Source organism: Chiloscyllium plagiosum, chromosome 4, assembly GCF_004010195.1.
Source record: "Chiloscyllium plagiosum isolate BGI_BamShark_2017 chromosome 4, ASM401019v2, whole genome shotgun sequence".
In the NCBI taxonomy this organism is placed as follows: domain Eukaryota; kingdom Metazoa; phylum Chordata; class Chondrichthyes; order Orectolobiformes; family Hemiscylliidae; genus Chiloscyllium; species Chiloscyllium plagiosum.
Genome location: NC_057713.1, coordinates 103453641 through 103469336, shown reverse-complemented (window position 1 = coordinate 103469336; position 15696 = coordinate 103453641). Strand labels below are relative to the sequence as shown.

The following is a 15696-nucleotide window of genomic DNA, read 5'->3' as shown; positions in this document are numbered from 1 at the left end:
TATATTGGCCCTAGAGGATTATTAGTGACTTTTTGGGGGTCTGCAAAATGATTTCTCAAAAGGGTGAGACAGTGAGAAAATCAGAAGGGAAAAGCCAAATTGGTAAAGGCAGACCATCTGCTATTTTTAAATTGACCAAAAGAAAATATTCTTTATTTTGCCTCATCCACTAGCTTGACAAATCAGAGATACTAAGCTGGCTAGCTATTTTTTCTAAAACATGCTGGTCACTGTAATATGAATATACAATGATTTCTGGCTCTTTATTTTTGACTCATTAAATTGACAAATATTCAAACTGCACTGTCCTATATCTTTGACCTAAAGACCAAAAAAACCAATAATCCCATATAACAGTTTCTAATTGTGCATTCACCCCATATTGAAAGGCTCTTAATGGATTTTCTTTTGACAAAATGCTTATTTTAGGTAGTTCAATTATTTTTACTAAGTTGTCATTATCTCCTTTCCAACAGTAACCTTCTCACTTCAGTTGGCAGCATTTGGTCTCACGATGCAAATTCTGTATTTGCTTTTGAAAATCTAAAGTTACATAAATCAAAACAGAATAGCAATTTGGAGAAGCTGGTAAGTACTCAGTAGGACGCATAAACTGAGAAAAACAAGGCATTTATTACATTCAGCTGTACGATACTGAGCAAAATGTAATGAACAGGCCTATTAAATCATGATTCATAGTTCAGTTTTTATCTTTTTCTAGCAATGGCCATCATGCAGAATCAGACATTGTGATTGAACATTTGTGGCTTGAATGGAGTTTTGTTGCCCTATGACATATATGGCAGTGTTACTGGGATTCCTGCTATTCTATCAATTTTTTTTTTTGTCCAAAATATATAAACTTTAAATAACTATTTGCTGAAATTATACTTTGTGTCAACTTGATTTGTATTTGACCTGAGCTAAGAATAGGTGGCCAACATTCTGTTCCCAAGGGGTGGAAAACATTTTTTAAAACTTTAAAGTTACTTTTATGACCAGTGTTCCACCCAGTGTTACTAGACAGTGGGTGATCAACCTGAAACATTAATGTTGTTTCTCTTTCCACAACTGCTATCACACCTGCTGGGTATTTCTGTCATTTACTGCTTTTATTTTACTTTTTCAATAACTGTATTATTGTGTTTGTTTTTCTACAGTACAGTGGGTAAACCTGTTAATGATTAAAATAACAGAAAGTCAGTAGGAGATGTTTAAAAAAGGATTTATGTAACAGGGAACCAGTTTATGCTCCAAAAGGAAGAAAATTCTTCTTGCCACAGATGGTTTAAGATAAAATCAAATTAAAAGTATACGCAATTACAAAACATTCCAGAGTACTTGGCAAATATAAACAATGTATTGAAGAGTAATATGTAATGTAATAACCAGTAAAGAATTATGGAAGGAAATGTATAATGGATATAATAATCAACATAACAATTCTTTCACAATTATGTTAGGAAGAGGACTGTGGTGAAGAGTAATATCAATCCTTTGACAACTAATAACAGAGATGTTGCCAATTAAAATAAGGAAAGACACAAGAAACATTTTGCAAACTAACTTTCTATCACTACTCACAGATGAGGAAGAGGTCATCATGCCAATATAGATTGTTTGGAAAGATTTATGTCATCTGATCTTGTTCTCTGTAGCTTGATTGATTTCAACCACCCCGATTTGGCATTTAAAATTCACATTGGTTTTAACAAGACTTAACCATTCAGAAAGACAGAACTCTTGGATATTAAATAAAAAGAAGCTTATTAAAGAATGAGATATACTTAACAAGCAATAGTAGACTTTTACAACTTCACTTGGTTGATCAGGCTGAAGAAGCATAATTCCTCAGGCTCCTTTGTTGACAGCAATTTCTTCCAAAATTCTGCCTGGTGATCTTTTAGTATGTGTTTCGCAAACTATCCTTCAGAGCCTTCACTTTTAACCCTGATCTGCTAGTTGCTTGTTATTTCAATAAACCAACTTGCAATCATGCTAATATTTCTGTCCTGGGCTTACTGCAATGTTCTAATGAAGCACATAGCAAGCTGGAGAAACAACACCTCATTTTTGGCTTAAATGCTTGACAGCCTCAAATGTCGATATTAAATTCCATAACTTCAGAAACTGGCCTCATTATGTTTATTCTCCATCTTATTTAAATGCTCTTCCCCAAAGCTACCTTTGATTGTGTCTTATTTACTTTCTTTTTGGGAGAAAGGACCCATTCTCTCCTTTTCAAACCTCAATTTGCACTCACTTTATAACTCTTTTTCTCTTACACCACCATTAATACTCCCTTTGTCTTTTGCAATGGGACTCTATACCATTTACGCCTTTGCTCTTCCTCCATCTCTGTCAAAAGTATATTTAAAAAACATTTTACAATTATCTTTTAGTTTTGAAGAAGCGTCACAATGGAATCAAAACATTAATTCTATTTTCTCTCCACGCATACTGCTTTCCACCTGCTGAGCTTATCCAGCATTCTCTGTGTTGCACTTGAGACTATCTTGTCTGATAAACCTCTGGAAGGTTACTGCTAAATCCAAATGCATAATTATGACAGCTGTGTTTGTTGAGCTGTTTAACATGCTTTCAAAACTGTCATTTAATACACGCATATTAAAGTTGTTTTATTTTAATCTGTTCATGATATGCTTTCTGGTGCTGAATTAAAGTGATCTATCTGCAAATGTTTCTACAGATGCGGATCACAAATTACCAAGAAGCTTTATGTGATTATAAAATGGATAACTTGCTGCAGGCCCTGCACAAGGAAAACTGGACTGGATACCTTTTCACTTCTTTTTGTGAACAAACAGGAAATCCGGTAAACAAAATATATATTGTGTTAGTGGTTTTATTCTTTAACTGGTTTGAAAATAAAATTGCCATGTGACATCCAATTCAAAACTAAAGTGATTTCACTTCCAAGCTAGCAAGTTTGCTGGGCTTAATGTTGCCAAGACTGTTCTTTGTAAATCAAGTGAACTTCAGTGCTATTTTTCATATGCTTCTAATTTTACACATAATTTTATTGAGAACGTTAGTCATAACTTGATTAATATTTCAATAGTTAGACTGGATGTTTTATATAGAATTATACAGAGATTGTTGGCCATTCTGAGTTTGGCCAATGTCTTCATTGTTATTTGTTGAACAAGTGCTTCAGATGAATTTTAGCCATTGTGCTATTATATTTATCCATTTATGTTGATCACACACTAAGAATATCTAGGCACTTGGGCAGTATACGCAAGGAAGCCCAAGTTGATATAAATGTTGGCCAGCTCGCGATACTCTAGTCCCACGAAGGAATAAAAAAAATTTACTAAGCTAAGGAAAAATTGAAGAATATAGAATTACTTTTTTCTTCCATTTCTCAGTCTGATCCACCAGTCAGGTAGGTCATGGGTGATCCAGATCCTAATGCTGCCTTAGCTTCATACTGTTTGGCGCTGTTGCTGGAAAAAAAAAAATCTGTTGGTCTTAGTTTTCAACTTTTCAGCATCCAAAGTCTTTCGAGAAAGAGAGCTCCAGATTTCCCTTGACCTTTGTGCTTCAAGATCTTACTTTCAAACATCATACCTTTACTCAAGAACTGTATTGGGTCAGTGAAAGATGCTGAGGGACAGGTTAGGAAGGACTCTCAGTGTATGATTATATTATACTAAATGACTAGTTTGCAACAGTCTTTATTCTTTAAGATGATGCTCAAATAAACTTGTTAATATTTAGGAAGAAGGACCACCAGTACATATTATGACCACACCACAGTACAAAGAGATGTGGGAGAAGCGCAATGCTCATCCCTTGTTTGTGTATCATGGAGTGAGGAACTATGCCCTCAAACTGGAAGAATTTCTACATGGTTTAAAGTTTTAAACAGATGATACACAAAAATGGGTTTGATTTGTTTTGATTTATTTATTGTCACCTGTATTTGTTACAAATACAGTAGAAAGTGTTATTTAGTGTCGCCACTCTTAGTGCAGAAAATACACAAAAAGACAGAATATAAAGTCGGAAAAATAAAACAATAAAATTATAGTCTTATCTCAATAAAGTTAGGGGTTTCATTGCGAACAGCTCCCGCTTCCAGCTCAACTGTGGGCCTGGATCAGGCTCCTCCACCACCACCCCAAGTCCTGCTACTAAACCAATGGCAGTGCTGCAAATGCGCTTCACCGCTGGAATTAAGATTCGCCACCCTCCGGCGCCATCTCATATCCATCCAATGCCACTGCTGCCATGATTTCACACTGGGCCAATCTTGTTGATGCAGCTTCCTCCAGTGGTACAGGGCACTGCACTGAGACCACACACATCATCAACACTGCCTCTGTCATCAGGCACCCATGTCTAGCCACTGACCTGGAGCCTCCACTCAGCCTATGAGTCAGGACCAGGGGATTAAGCCTGAGACTACTCCTCACTCACCAGGAGACTCGGGATGGGGTGAAGCCATGTCTGCCTCATCCTGGCACTGATGCCGCCATTACCAGAGACCTCCTCCTTCAACACTTACTCAGCCTCACTGCCCCCCAGGCCTCTGCTGCCATTTTCATTCATTGGGTGAGTTGATTGGCAAACCTAAAGGCAGTCCTCACCCCATGCCAGGAGCTTGAGGGTCTGCTACTGCTGATGCCTCTGCGACCAGAAGAGCAGAGGGATGTGGACGAGCCCTTGGGCAGAGTTGCCCAAGCGATGCTTCTTCGCCATGACCATCTTGAGAGTAGCGATTAATCCACTTGATGGGTCAGATGCTATTGTTTTTATTGCATTTTTCAAAAATGGTGCAACTGTTCATCAATTCCCAAATTACTTTCCTAATAGAGAACACCTTATATCTTCAAAATTTTGATGGAAACTGTGTGAGCAATTTTTGTATTTCTTGAAGCAGAACACTGACTGAAAATAGAGACTAAATGGAAACCAGAAAGATAATCAGAGAAAGGAAACTGATCTTCTTTGTTTCTAGGGAAACAAACACTGAAACTGCAAACAGAATATTTCATTTTAAACTGAGTACTGCAATCGAGCACATTAGAAGTCATCACTTACACATAACCCAAAATGGGTTTTCAGCTCCCTATTAAGCCGGTGGTTTAATTGACAAATTTAAAGGAAGTTCTCACCCGATGCCAGGATCTTCTGGGGCCAAAGGTACAGGCGTCATAGTTGAAGGCCAATTGGGCAGTCCTTCACTCACTGCAAACCCATAGGATTTCTGAAGCCTGTATTGCTCATCCCCAGTCTATCAAGATGCCTCAGAGTAGACAGAAATTGGCCCCAAAGCTCAGTTATACCTTGCTAGAGATTCTGGTCTGGTGCAACCATGAAAGCAGCAAGAGTCACTTCCCCAGTGATGACGGCAGGATGTCCCTTTAGTTTTAGGAGGCCTGAGGTAAACCCTTAATACAGGCCTAAGCTGGTGACACATACAGAAAAACCCAGAACCAGTGCAGGAAGTGCAAACTATCTCCTGCATATCTCAAGGATACATGGAATCCTCAACTCACCGCTGACTTATAGGAAGATCACTCGGTCTAACTGTGTCAGTGCACAGGTACGTCACATGGTATGATCACCTGCAAGCCTCAGCAATACATTATAATGTGCACGGAAGGACTAACAGCCACTTCATGCACTCAATATTCGACCTGTTCCTGAGCAATGTGCTTCCTAATCACTCAATGGGGAGTGCTCTGTCATGCTGTGGATACCTTTAAAATGCTGGTGTAGTCATTACATCATTCTCAATCCTCTTGCTCAGTTTGCTGAACAAGATAGATCTAGAACAGGAGGGGGCAGGCCCAAACCAATGGAGGAGTGTGGGGTATACCATCCAAATGAAGAACAGGCCACAGAGCTTGCAGGGGAAATTGAAACACCTCCTGAGCCATTGAGGTAATAGGAATGCCTCAAAAAGCAAGTGAGGATACTTCCGTGAGAACATTGGAGGCCACATTTAAGATCCAAGTCCTGCATAACCTACAGTGGCTGGCAGGTACATGTGCAAATCTGGAATCCATAGCTGTAGCCTATGTCAGCAGTAAAGCAAGAGGGGAAATTCAAACTTAATTCAGGTATCCCTTTGTCTCAAGGAGGCAGAAAAGTGCCATCAGCACCTGCAGAGAAATGGAGCTTCCCTGAGTGCTACGTCTCACGAGACTCCAGAGGTTTTACGCCTCCCCTCCACTTGTTCTCTCATTGGCTACAGTCAAGCCACCTCAAGAAAGGTGCAGTGCACCTCGATTTGTGTAGCAGACTGTCATCCTGCCCAAGCCTCCAGAGGACACTCTCCAAAGTCACCAAAGTGTAGCAGTCAGTACGTTGCCTTCTCCTCTGGCATGGACATTGGGGTCACAACTCAACATCATGATAGGCAAATAAAGCAGAAGACATTTCAAGGGCAGGTGGATGTCATGGGTGTTCAATATATAAATTTAGTTTACACTTCCAGAAATATATATTCACTTGCCCTGTTGTTATTTGGTACTGATATGTTTATCTGAAATTGAAATGAGAGGAACATCTCTCCCATCAGAATGACACCTTCTTATTGCCTCACATCAGTAACATATATGCCTGAAGTTGTTCACAAGAACATACCAAGCACATACCAAGCCTATGAAAGGGCTGTTGTGGCACAGTGGTAGTGTCACTATCCCTGGGCCAAGAGGCCTGGGTTCAATTTCCAGCTATTTCAGAGGTGTTTTATAACATCCCTGAGCAGGTTGATGAGAAAATATTTAGACCATGCACTTGAGGTTTACACTCATTCTCAAGATTATTTCCAGGGACAAAAAAAAATTGCTGGAAATGCTCAGCAGGTCTCAACATCTGTGGAGAGAAATCAGAGTTAACGTTTCAAGTCCGGTGACTCTTCCTCAGAACATTCTGGTTTATGTGGTCAGGTATCTGAAAGGATGGATTTCTCGCTTGGCTGGAAGTTAATTGAGAGCAAACACTTAATTCCAGCTAGTTCTGTTTTTAAGGAGGTGCTCGACATGCAGATAAGCTTCCTGACAACTGCAGCCAGAAAGGTGATCACCCTTTAAGATCAGACAACTTTCTTTCAAAACTTTATCCTGACGTCAGGAATCTTATTTATGAACTCTCGCTCAATTGAGTTCAACCACTTCCACTGGGACAGAAATATTCTGCTGGGTTGAAAACGAACTGTAAATGCAGCAGTGGAGACTAATGTGATGCATTTGAGAGAGTTGCTCCTTAATGATGTGCTGTTCTAGGCTCTCTTCCCAGCTTCTGTTAGTTCTGAGTTTGATTGTAATGTAATAAATTATCCCTCAAAGGTTGCTGGACATTTCTGTATAGTGTATTCCTTGCTGTCTTAAGCAACATGACTGCATGGTATTCAGTTAATTTTTAACTTTTTTTGTAGAATTCATCAATTATCATTGTGAACCTGTTTCAGACTTCAATAGCTATGCAGAATGGTAGATTGGATAAAAAGATAAAGTCACCAGAGCATAGGACTGCTCTCTCTTTCGGGAAAGATGACTGGTGGTGGTTTAACCACTCTTCAAGAGAAGTTCTTTATAACCTAAGCTCGTGTAGGAATTAAGTCCACACTCTTGGCATCAATCTCCATTGTAAATCAGCTGTCCAGTCAACTGTGCTAAGCTAACTTCCTTGGTAGTTTGAACAGTATTGCTGTGTAAAATATGAAATCATTTTTTTCCTCACTCTCTTGCAGTTATGGAAGAACTGCATCAACCTGTGGTTTGACCTGAAAGAGTATCAACGACTTTTTTATACAGAAGTCTTTCAGCCTTTCAAACTCAGGAGACAAGCTCAGGCAAGCTATGAAATAAAGAGTATTAAAATAATTAGCAATGCTTGGTGATCCTGATCTGGATGGAGGACTGAGGAGTTGCTTAAAGAGTGTTTTGGGGTAATAAATGGGAAAGATAAGAAAAGGCAGAAAATGTCACAAAAGTAAGATATTCTGGTTGGTTTTATTCAGTAAATGTGGTAGGCTGCATTAGAAGCAATTTTAAAAAGCTTCGGAGGCACTTATGCACTTTATCTGAGGTGTTAACAAACAGGACCAAACTACATGCTGTAACAAGTAACTTCAGTGCAATATTGCTACAGGCAAGAGATAAGAATTCAAATTAAATTGTTCTAGAATATAAATCAAACATAGAAATATTCAAAAATCACTCTGCTGTTGCTGTGTTAAGTCTAAAGTTTTGTGAGAACAGTGTGTTATTGAGATAAAGGGATGCATTTTATATTAGTGTGTGGGATGTGATGAGTTATTAGATTAGATTAGATTACATTACATTACATTACAGTGTGGAAACAGGCCCTTCGGCCCAACAAGTCCACACCGACCCGTCAAAGCGCAACCCACCCATACCCCTACATTTACCCCTTACCTAACACTACAGGCAATTTAGCATGGCCAATTCACCTGACCTGCACATCTTTGGACTGTGGGAGGAAACCGGAGCACCCAGAGGAAACCCACGCAGACACGGGGAGAACATGCAAACTCCACACAGTCAGCCGCCTGAGGTGGGAATTGAACCCGGGTCTCAGGCGCTATGAGGCAGCAGTGCTAACCACTGGGCCACCGTGCTGCCCACGGTTATCTGGAAAAGAGTCTTTGCAGACACTGTTGCTCAGAGATTTAGGTGATATGTTGTGTCCAGGGGATATGACTTTTTCTGTGTCATGATCCTCTGCCCACCCTGAGCCTGGTGTCTACCTGTGGCTGGAGATTGGTAATGGGACCCTGCAACTGGACCTGCTTCCATCTCTGGTGACTGACTCAACATGGACCCACCTCCTCCCATCCCTCCTCCTGTAACAACTCTATCCCTTACTCTCAATTCCTCCGCCTCCGCCGTATCTACTCCCAGGAGGAGCTTTTCCACTCAAGGACATCCCAGATGGCCTCCTATTCCAAGGATTGCAATTTCCCCTCCTAGGTGATCAACAGTACCCTCCAGCACATCTCCTCCACTTCCCACATCTCCGCCCTTGAACCCCACCCCTCCAACCACAACAACAATAGAACTTCACTGGTCCTCACCTTTCATCCACTAATCTGTGGATTGAGCGTATTATCCCCACAATTTCTGCCACCTACCATCAGACCCCACCACCAGAGATATATTTCCTTCACCACCCCTATCAGCATTCCGTAGAGACCATTCCCTCTGTGACTCCCTCGTTAGGTTCATCCCACCCCCACCACCAACCTACCCTCCACTCCCGGAACCTTCACTGGCCACCACAAGAGATATAAAACCTGTGACCACATCTCCCCCTTCACCTTTATCCAATGCTCCAAAAGATCCTTCCACATCTAGCAGTGATTTTCCTGCACATCCAAACACCTCATCTACTGTGTCTGTTTCTCTCGATGTGGTCTCCTCTATGTTGGGGAGACAGGATGCCAACTTGTGGTATGTTTCAGGGAACATCTATGGGACACACACACACACCAAACAATCCCACCGGCCTGTAGCCAACCACTTTAACAACCTCTCCCAATCCACGAAGGACATGCTAGTCTTGGGTCGCCTCTACTGCCAAATCCAAATCACCTGACACAAGGGGTGTTCTTCCACCTTGGGATTCTCCAATCACATGGCATAAATGTCGACTTCACCAGTTTCCTCATCTCCCCTCCCCCCACCTCATCCCAGATCCAATCCTTGAAATCGGCACTGCCCTTTTGAACTGTCCTATTTGTCCATCTTCCTTCCCACCTATCCTCTCCATCCTCCCCTTCAACCTATCACCATTGCCTCCCCCCCACCAACCCCTTCACTTACCTATCGCCTTCTCAGCTACTTCACTCCCAATTCCAACCCACCTTCCTATTTATTTGTCATGAATTTGGACTTCTCAGTGCAGTTTTACGGTTTATCACTGCCTCTGCTGTGTGTGTGTGTGTGTGTGTGTGTGTGTGTGTGTGTGTGTGTGTGTGTGTAGGTTGTGTGGTCCTCCCTGCTTCCATTTCTTATATTCTTAGGTTTTCTTAGGACTGTGTGTTAAAATCCAGAAAGCAAGTTGGTGAAGTAAACATAAGTTGATGAAGAGTTATCTAGACTTAAAACGTTAGCTTTCTATCTCTCTGTGAATGTTGCCTGGCCCTCTGAGATCTCCAGCATTTTATGTCTTCTGTAATGTATCTGATTTATCTTTGTCTCTGTCAAGTTTGAAAAGCTCAACTATTTCTGCCTTGCTTGTGCCAAATTTTAAGTTTATTTCCAACTTTTCTGCCACTGCTTTTAAATATAACTTTATTAACGACTGGAAGACATTTAAAGTCGTTCTTTTGTGGAAAGCTTTCGCAATCAACGCTGACATTTTAAACTTTTGTATGAATACATCAAAAGTCATTGTTTTCTTCATGCATGCAATTTATACTTTACATTACAGAAATCTGTTGGTCTCTTTTGTTTTTAACACACGTCATCCTCTCCACAGAACTAAACCTTTTATGGCAAGCTGCCTTCGGCTGTTCCCAGATTACAATCAGTTACTTCTATTTTAATTTCCCAGGGGTTAATTTCTAATCTAGTTCTTTCATAGTGAAGGATGTTCTTGCTAAAGCAAGTCACACCTTCCAGTCTCCGTTAAGTCCTCACAAACTCAGTTATTTCAATCTGAGTTTAAGTTCCACCCATTTTTTTATGTTGTGCGCAATGGAGTCAGTATTTTCTCTTGTTCAGATAAAATAGAGTGAGCTGCCTCTAATACCTATACTGTGACACTCAGATAACTGCAGACTACAAAGAAAAACTGTCTTTCTGTGATAAGAGAAAATTACTGCAGATGCAGGAATCAGAACTAAAAACAAGAAATGCTGGAGATCACAGCAGGTCAGGCAGCATTCATGGAGAGAAAGCAAACTAACATTTTTGAGTCTAGATGACTTTTCATCAGAGCTGAAGTGAAGTGTGGAGGGGGCAGCATCTGACTTACCATCTATGCTTCCTCCCTTGCCCTTTCCCATCACTCACAACAGCATGAGTGGGTTCCCCTTGTCCTCACTTTTCACCCACCAGCCTCCGCATTCAAAGGATCATTCTCTGCCATTCCAGACAACTCCATCAGAATACCACCACCAAACACATCTTCCCCTCACTCCGCTTCTTCTTTCCCGGGCACACTAGTCCATTCCTCGATTACCAACAGCAACCCCATGTCTGTGCACCTTCCCATGTAACCGCAGAAGTTGCTACACCTGTCCCTTCACCTCCAAGGACCTAAACAGGCATTGTGAAGCAGCAGTGTGGTGCTGGAAAAGCACAGCAGGTCAGGCAGCATCTGAAGAGCAAGAAAATCTACGTTTTGGGCAAAAGCCCTCCTGAATGAAGGGCTTTTGCCCGAAACATAGATTTCCCTGCTCCTTGGATGCTGCCTGACCTGCTGTGCTTTGCCAGCATCACACTCTCAACTCGAATCTCCAGCATCTGCAGTCCTTACTGTCACCATTGTAAAGCAGCATTTCACATGTACCTCCTCCAATCTTGCGTATTATATTTGCTGCACCAAATGTGGCTTACTGTACTTTGAAGAAACCAAATGCAGACTGGATGACCGCTTTGCGGAACACATTCAATCTTTGTGCAAGCATGACCCCAACCTTCCTGTAGCCAGCAATTTTAACATAGTGTCCTGATTGCATGTCCAATTGTATTGCATGGGTATGCTGCAGTGCTTCAGTGAATCTCAGCACCAACTGGAGGATCAACTTCTCATCTTCAAACTAGACACTTTACCACCTTCTAGACTTAATATTGAGTTGAGCATCTTCAAACTATGAACCCATTCCTTCCCTTTCTTTTAGCTTTGCTTGCTACACTCTCTATCACCCTCTCTTCTCCCCCTTCCCTCTACCACAGATGGACTGTCAGTTCTTTTCAGTCTGGCAGTTAGACACATCATTATTCTACCATTCTCACATTCCAATCACTTAATGCGAACTAGGTCAAAAATCTCAACTAATCAACATCATGGAGGAGAAAGTGAGGACTGCAGATGCTGGAGATCAGAGCTGAAAATGTGTTACTGGAAAAGCGCAGCAGGTCAGGCAGCATCCAAGGAACAGGAGAATCGACGTTTTGGGCATAAGCCCTTCTTCAGGAATGAGGAAAGTGTGTCCAGCAGGCTAAGATAAAAGGTAGGGAGGAGGGACTTGGGGAGGAGTCCAAGGACCTGCATGTCCTTGGTGGAGTGGGAGGGGGAGTTGAAGTGTTGAGCCACGGGGTGGTTGGGTTGGTTGGTTCGGGTGTCCCAGAGGTGTTCTCTGAAACGTTCCGGCAAGTACTTGCATCTGCAGTACCCACTTCCGCCTAATCAACATCATACCCCTGCCCCATTATTGCATAAATGCTGTCACCTCCACACTTCACATCAGCTCTGATGAAATGTCATCTCGACTCAAAGTGTTACCTTGCTCTCTCTCCATGGATGTGCCTGACCTTCTGTGATCTCCAGCACTTTTTGTTTTAAGTTCCTGTGATAAGGATTTGTAAGGAAACCTGTCATCTGATCTCACAAATGATTTCTTCTGCCTTCGTCATGGCAGCGTGAAACACATTTTATATCGAGCTATCTTTGCTCCCAACTGCCTTTCATCTTAGAATAAATAAAAGGTTTGTAGCACTACTGCTTATAATCCCAATACCAACAACACCTTTATGGGACTTGGAAGACTTGGTCGATTTATTGTAGACTCAGAGACAACATCCATTGTCTACAAGCGTGATTTTTTTTTGACTTTGAATGATTAATCATCTATTTGTAGAACAGGTCATGTACATCCCCCTTCAGTTGTCCTAAATATAAAGCTACAGTTCCAAAGTCTGAAAGGTTTATGAACCTCACAACTGTAATAAATAAATACCGAAAACTCTTAGTAATCCTGATTTTCCACACTGATTACACTTGCCCATCGAAAGTGTGAACTGACACCTGAAGCAAAGGCAGCTGGAGATACATATATCAACCCCACAGGGCACAGGAAGTATTCTGAAGTTTCTACATGCCCAAGGATTGCAAGCACCAGGTCATGATTGCTTTAATAGATGTGACCTACTTGGCTTTAATCTTGAATAGACTTAGAGTCATAGAGTCATAGACTTCTTGTTAACTTTATTTCCATGTAACAGATTGTTGAAGCAGAAATGCTGTTTTATCATGACTTTCATAAAACCTACCATATCTCACGACAAATTCGTGAAATTAAGATTGTTGCATTCTGTATTGTCTAAGCAGAGGGTGAACAGCTGTCAATCCAGATTAGGTAGCGCAGAAATTTCTTTAGTTACTGACCCGCCTTTTTTATGACTAACTCTGCAATCCAGGAATTGGATTGCAGGAATTAAGAATACCAGAATCGTTACAGTGCATTAGGAGGCCATTCAGCCTATTACATCTGAAAAGCACTTTTCAAAAATAGTTTTAAGATACCACTAAAACCTGGTCCTAAACTTACCTTTTCACAATTTGTCCACTTGTTTCAGTTCATTTTTGCTAAATACATTGTTGACAAATCTCCAGAAGATGTGGAAATTGGTGTAGAAAACAAGAAAATAATCTATCAAGAGCTGGAGCCACCTTTTGAAGAACTGTTCGATGATGTGGAGGTATATGTTCTCATCTTGCTACTGGTACCTTGGATGCACATGATTGAAATGGACATGTCGAAATTCAGAAAGGTACGGTTGGTATATCCAAATACCTCTTTTTCAATGAGCTTCAAAATAGACCATTTAATATTTTTATGATGATACTACGGCTTTAAGAGGTGTATTTTGTCCTGGCTTTTCTGAAGAGAGGTTTTGAGGCATAGGTATTGATCTGTTTCTTCCAAGCCAATAAAATAAGCAGCTTGTGAGGCCTTATATTATTTTAAAAATTAGAGCAATAGAAGCATGAATGGGTGGAGTCAGGCTGCCACAGAACATGGGTTTTAGTTTAACTTTCAGTAGTTGTTTGATTTTTGAAATTGGCTGTGAAAGCTATCTCTCTCTCTCTCTCTCAGCTACAACTAAAGGTCTGGTGTGATGATACTGTGGTTTTAAGAGATGTATATGTCCTCCACCTGTTCTTATTTACTCTCAACCACTTGAGCAAACATAGTTTCTGATCATTGAACTTCAACTTCCTTATCTTTACTCCTTGATTTCTACTCCTGTTTCAACCTATGGCTCTGTGACCTTGTTATCATCCATTCGGGAAAAGTCCCAAAATATACTTCCTGTAACACCTCAGTTGCCTGATTTTCCACTGGCTTTTCAACCACAGTAGGCATCATGCTCACCAGTGATCCAGCAGTATCATTACCAAGGATAAACTATCTTTCTGAGAATTTCTCTGTTACTCCTAGCATCACTTCACCATTTTTCACCGGATCTCAATCTCACTTCATGGTGAGAAGAACACTTCTTCTCACCATGAATTCCACATATCACCACATTTTCTGGCAATATTCCTTCTGAATTACAGAAGTCCTCATATCTCACCATCAAAGATTGACTTACTCCCGTATCTCTTACAATCTTAATTTCATTTCATACTCCTCCTAGCAAACATGAGTAAACCTTACCCACGCAAGAAAATTCTTTGAGGAGATTTGGCACTGTCTTCTCAACCACATTCTTTTATAGCTTTCCTTTACCACTTCAGCAAAGCTCACTGGCTTTTGCTGTTTTCATACATCAGTTTCCCAGTACCTTTTAAAACTAACAACACTGCGACTTCATGTGGCTTACTTTATTACAGTGAAAACACCTGAGCTTTTTTACTGCCCTTTTCCCCTCTTGAGCTTCCTTTTTACCCTTTGGTAAACTATCTTTGTTATTTTCAATGCAATCTCCTTTTCCCTAACCAATTGAGTATTTCTCTTTTCCCCAATTTCTAATGTTGAAAGCCAAACTTTGATTTATGAACCAACTCTTAATCATCTGCCATTTCCACTGCTAACTTTATAGTCCTAACATTTTTTTTCTTTAATGGGATGAGGATGTCACAGGCTAGGTGAGATGGCAGTTAAGAATCAATCATATTGCTGTGGTTCTGGAGTCACATGTAGGCTAGACCAGGTAAGGATGGCAATTTCCTTTCCTAAAGGACATTAGTGAACCAGGTGAACACTAATGTTTTTCCTACAATTGACAATGGATTTAGGGTCACAATCAGATTCTTAATTCCAGATTTTTATTGAATTCAAATTCCGTCATCTGCCCTGGTGAGATTAATACCAGAAGGCTATCTTTGCTCTTCCACATGAGTTCTTGTGGATGTGAATTTTTGAACATCTCCAAAATAATTGCTGTCTAAGAGCATCAAATATTTGATCTACTTTTAGTGCCCTTATCCACCTGTCAGTAACATTGTTTGATCTTTTCAAACTCTTTGTATGTTTGACCAAGTTCTCTTCTTCGAATCCTAAAATAGAACATAGAACATAGAAGAATACAGCGCAGTACAGGCCCTTCGGCCCTCGATGTTGTGCCGATCCAAGCCCACCTAACCTACACTAGCCCACTATCCTCCATATGCCTATCCAATGCCCGCTTAAATGCCCATAATGAGGGAGAGTCCACCACTGCTACTGGCAGGGCATTCCATGAACTCACGACTCGCTGAGTAAAGAACCTACCCCTAACATCTGTCCTATACCTACCCCAC

The 15696-nt window shown here is 40.9% G+C and overlaps 1 protein-coding gene across 1 annotated transcript in view; it reads left to right on the top strand.

Annotated features, from left to right (window-relative positions):
* LOC122549508 (regulator of G-protein signaling 22-like) overlaps positions 1 to 15696 on the top strand; it is a 119433-nt gene that overhangs the window by 45274 nt on the left and 58463 nt on the right. The window contains exons 10-13 of the mRNA XM_043689367.1: positions 477 to 588; positions 2711 to 2836; positions 7730 to 7831; positions 13527 to 13721. Of these exons, the coding sequence (XP_043545302.1) occupies positions 477 to 588; positions 2711 to 2836; positions 7730 to 7831; positions 13527 to 13721 (535 nt within the window). The remainder of the gene's footprint in view (positions 1 to 476; positions 589 to 2710; positions 2837 to 7729; positions 7832 to 13526; positions 13722 to 15696) is intronic.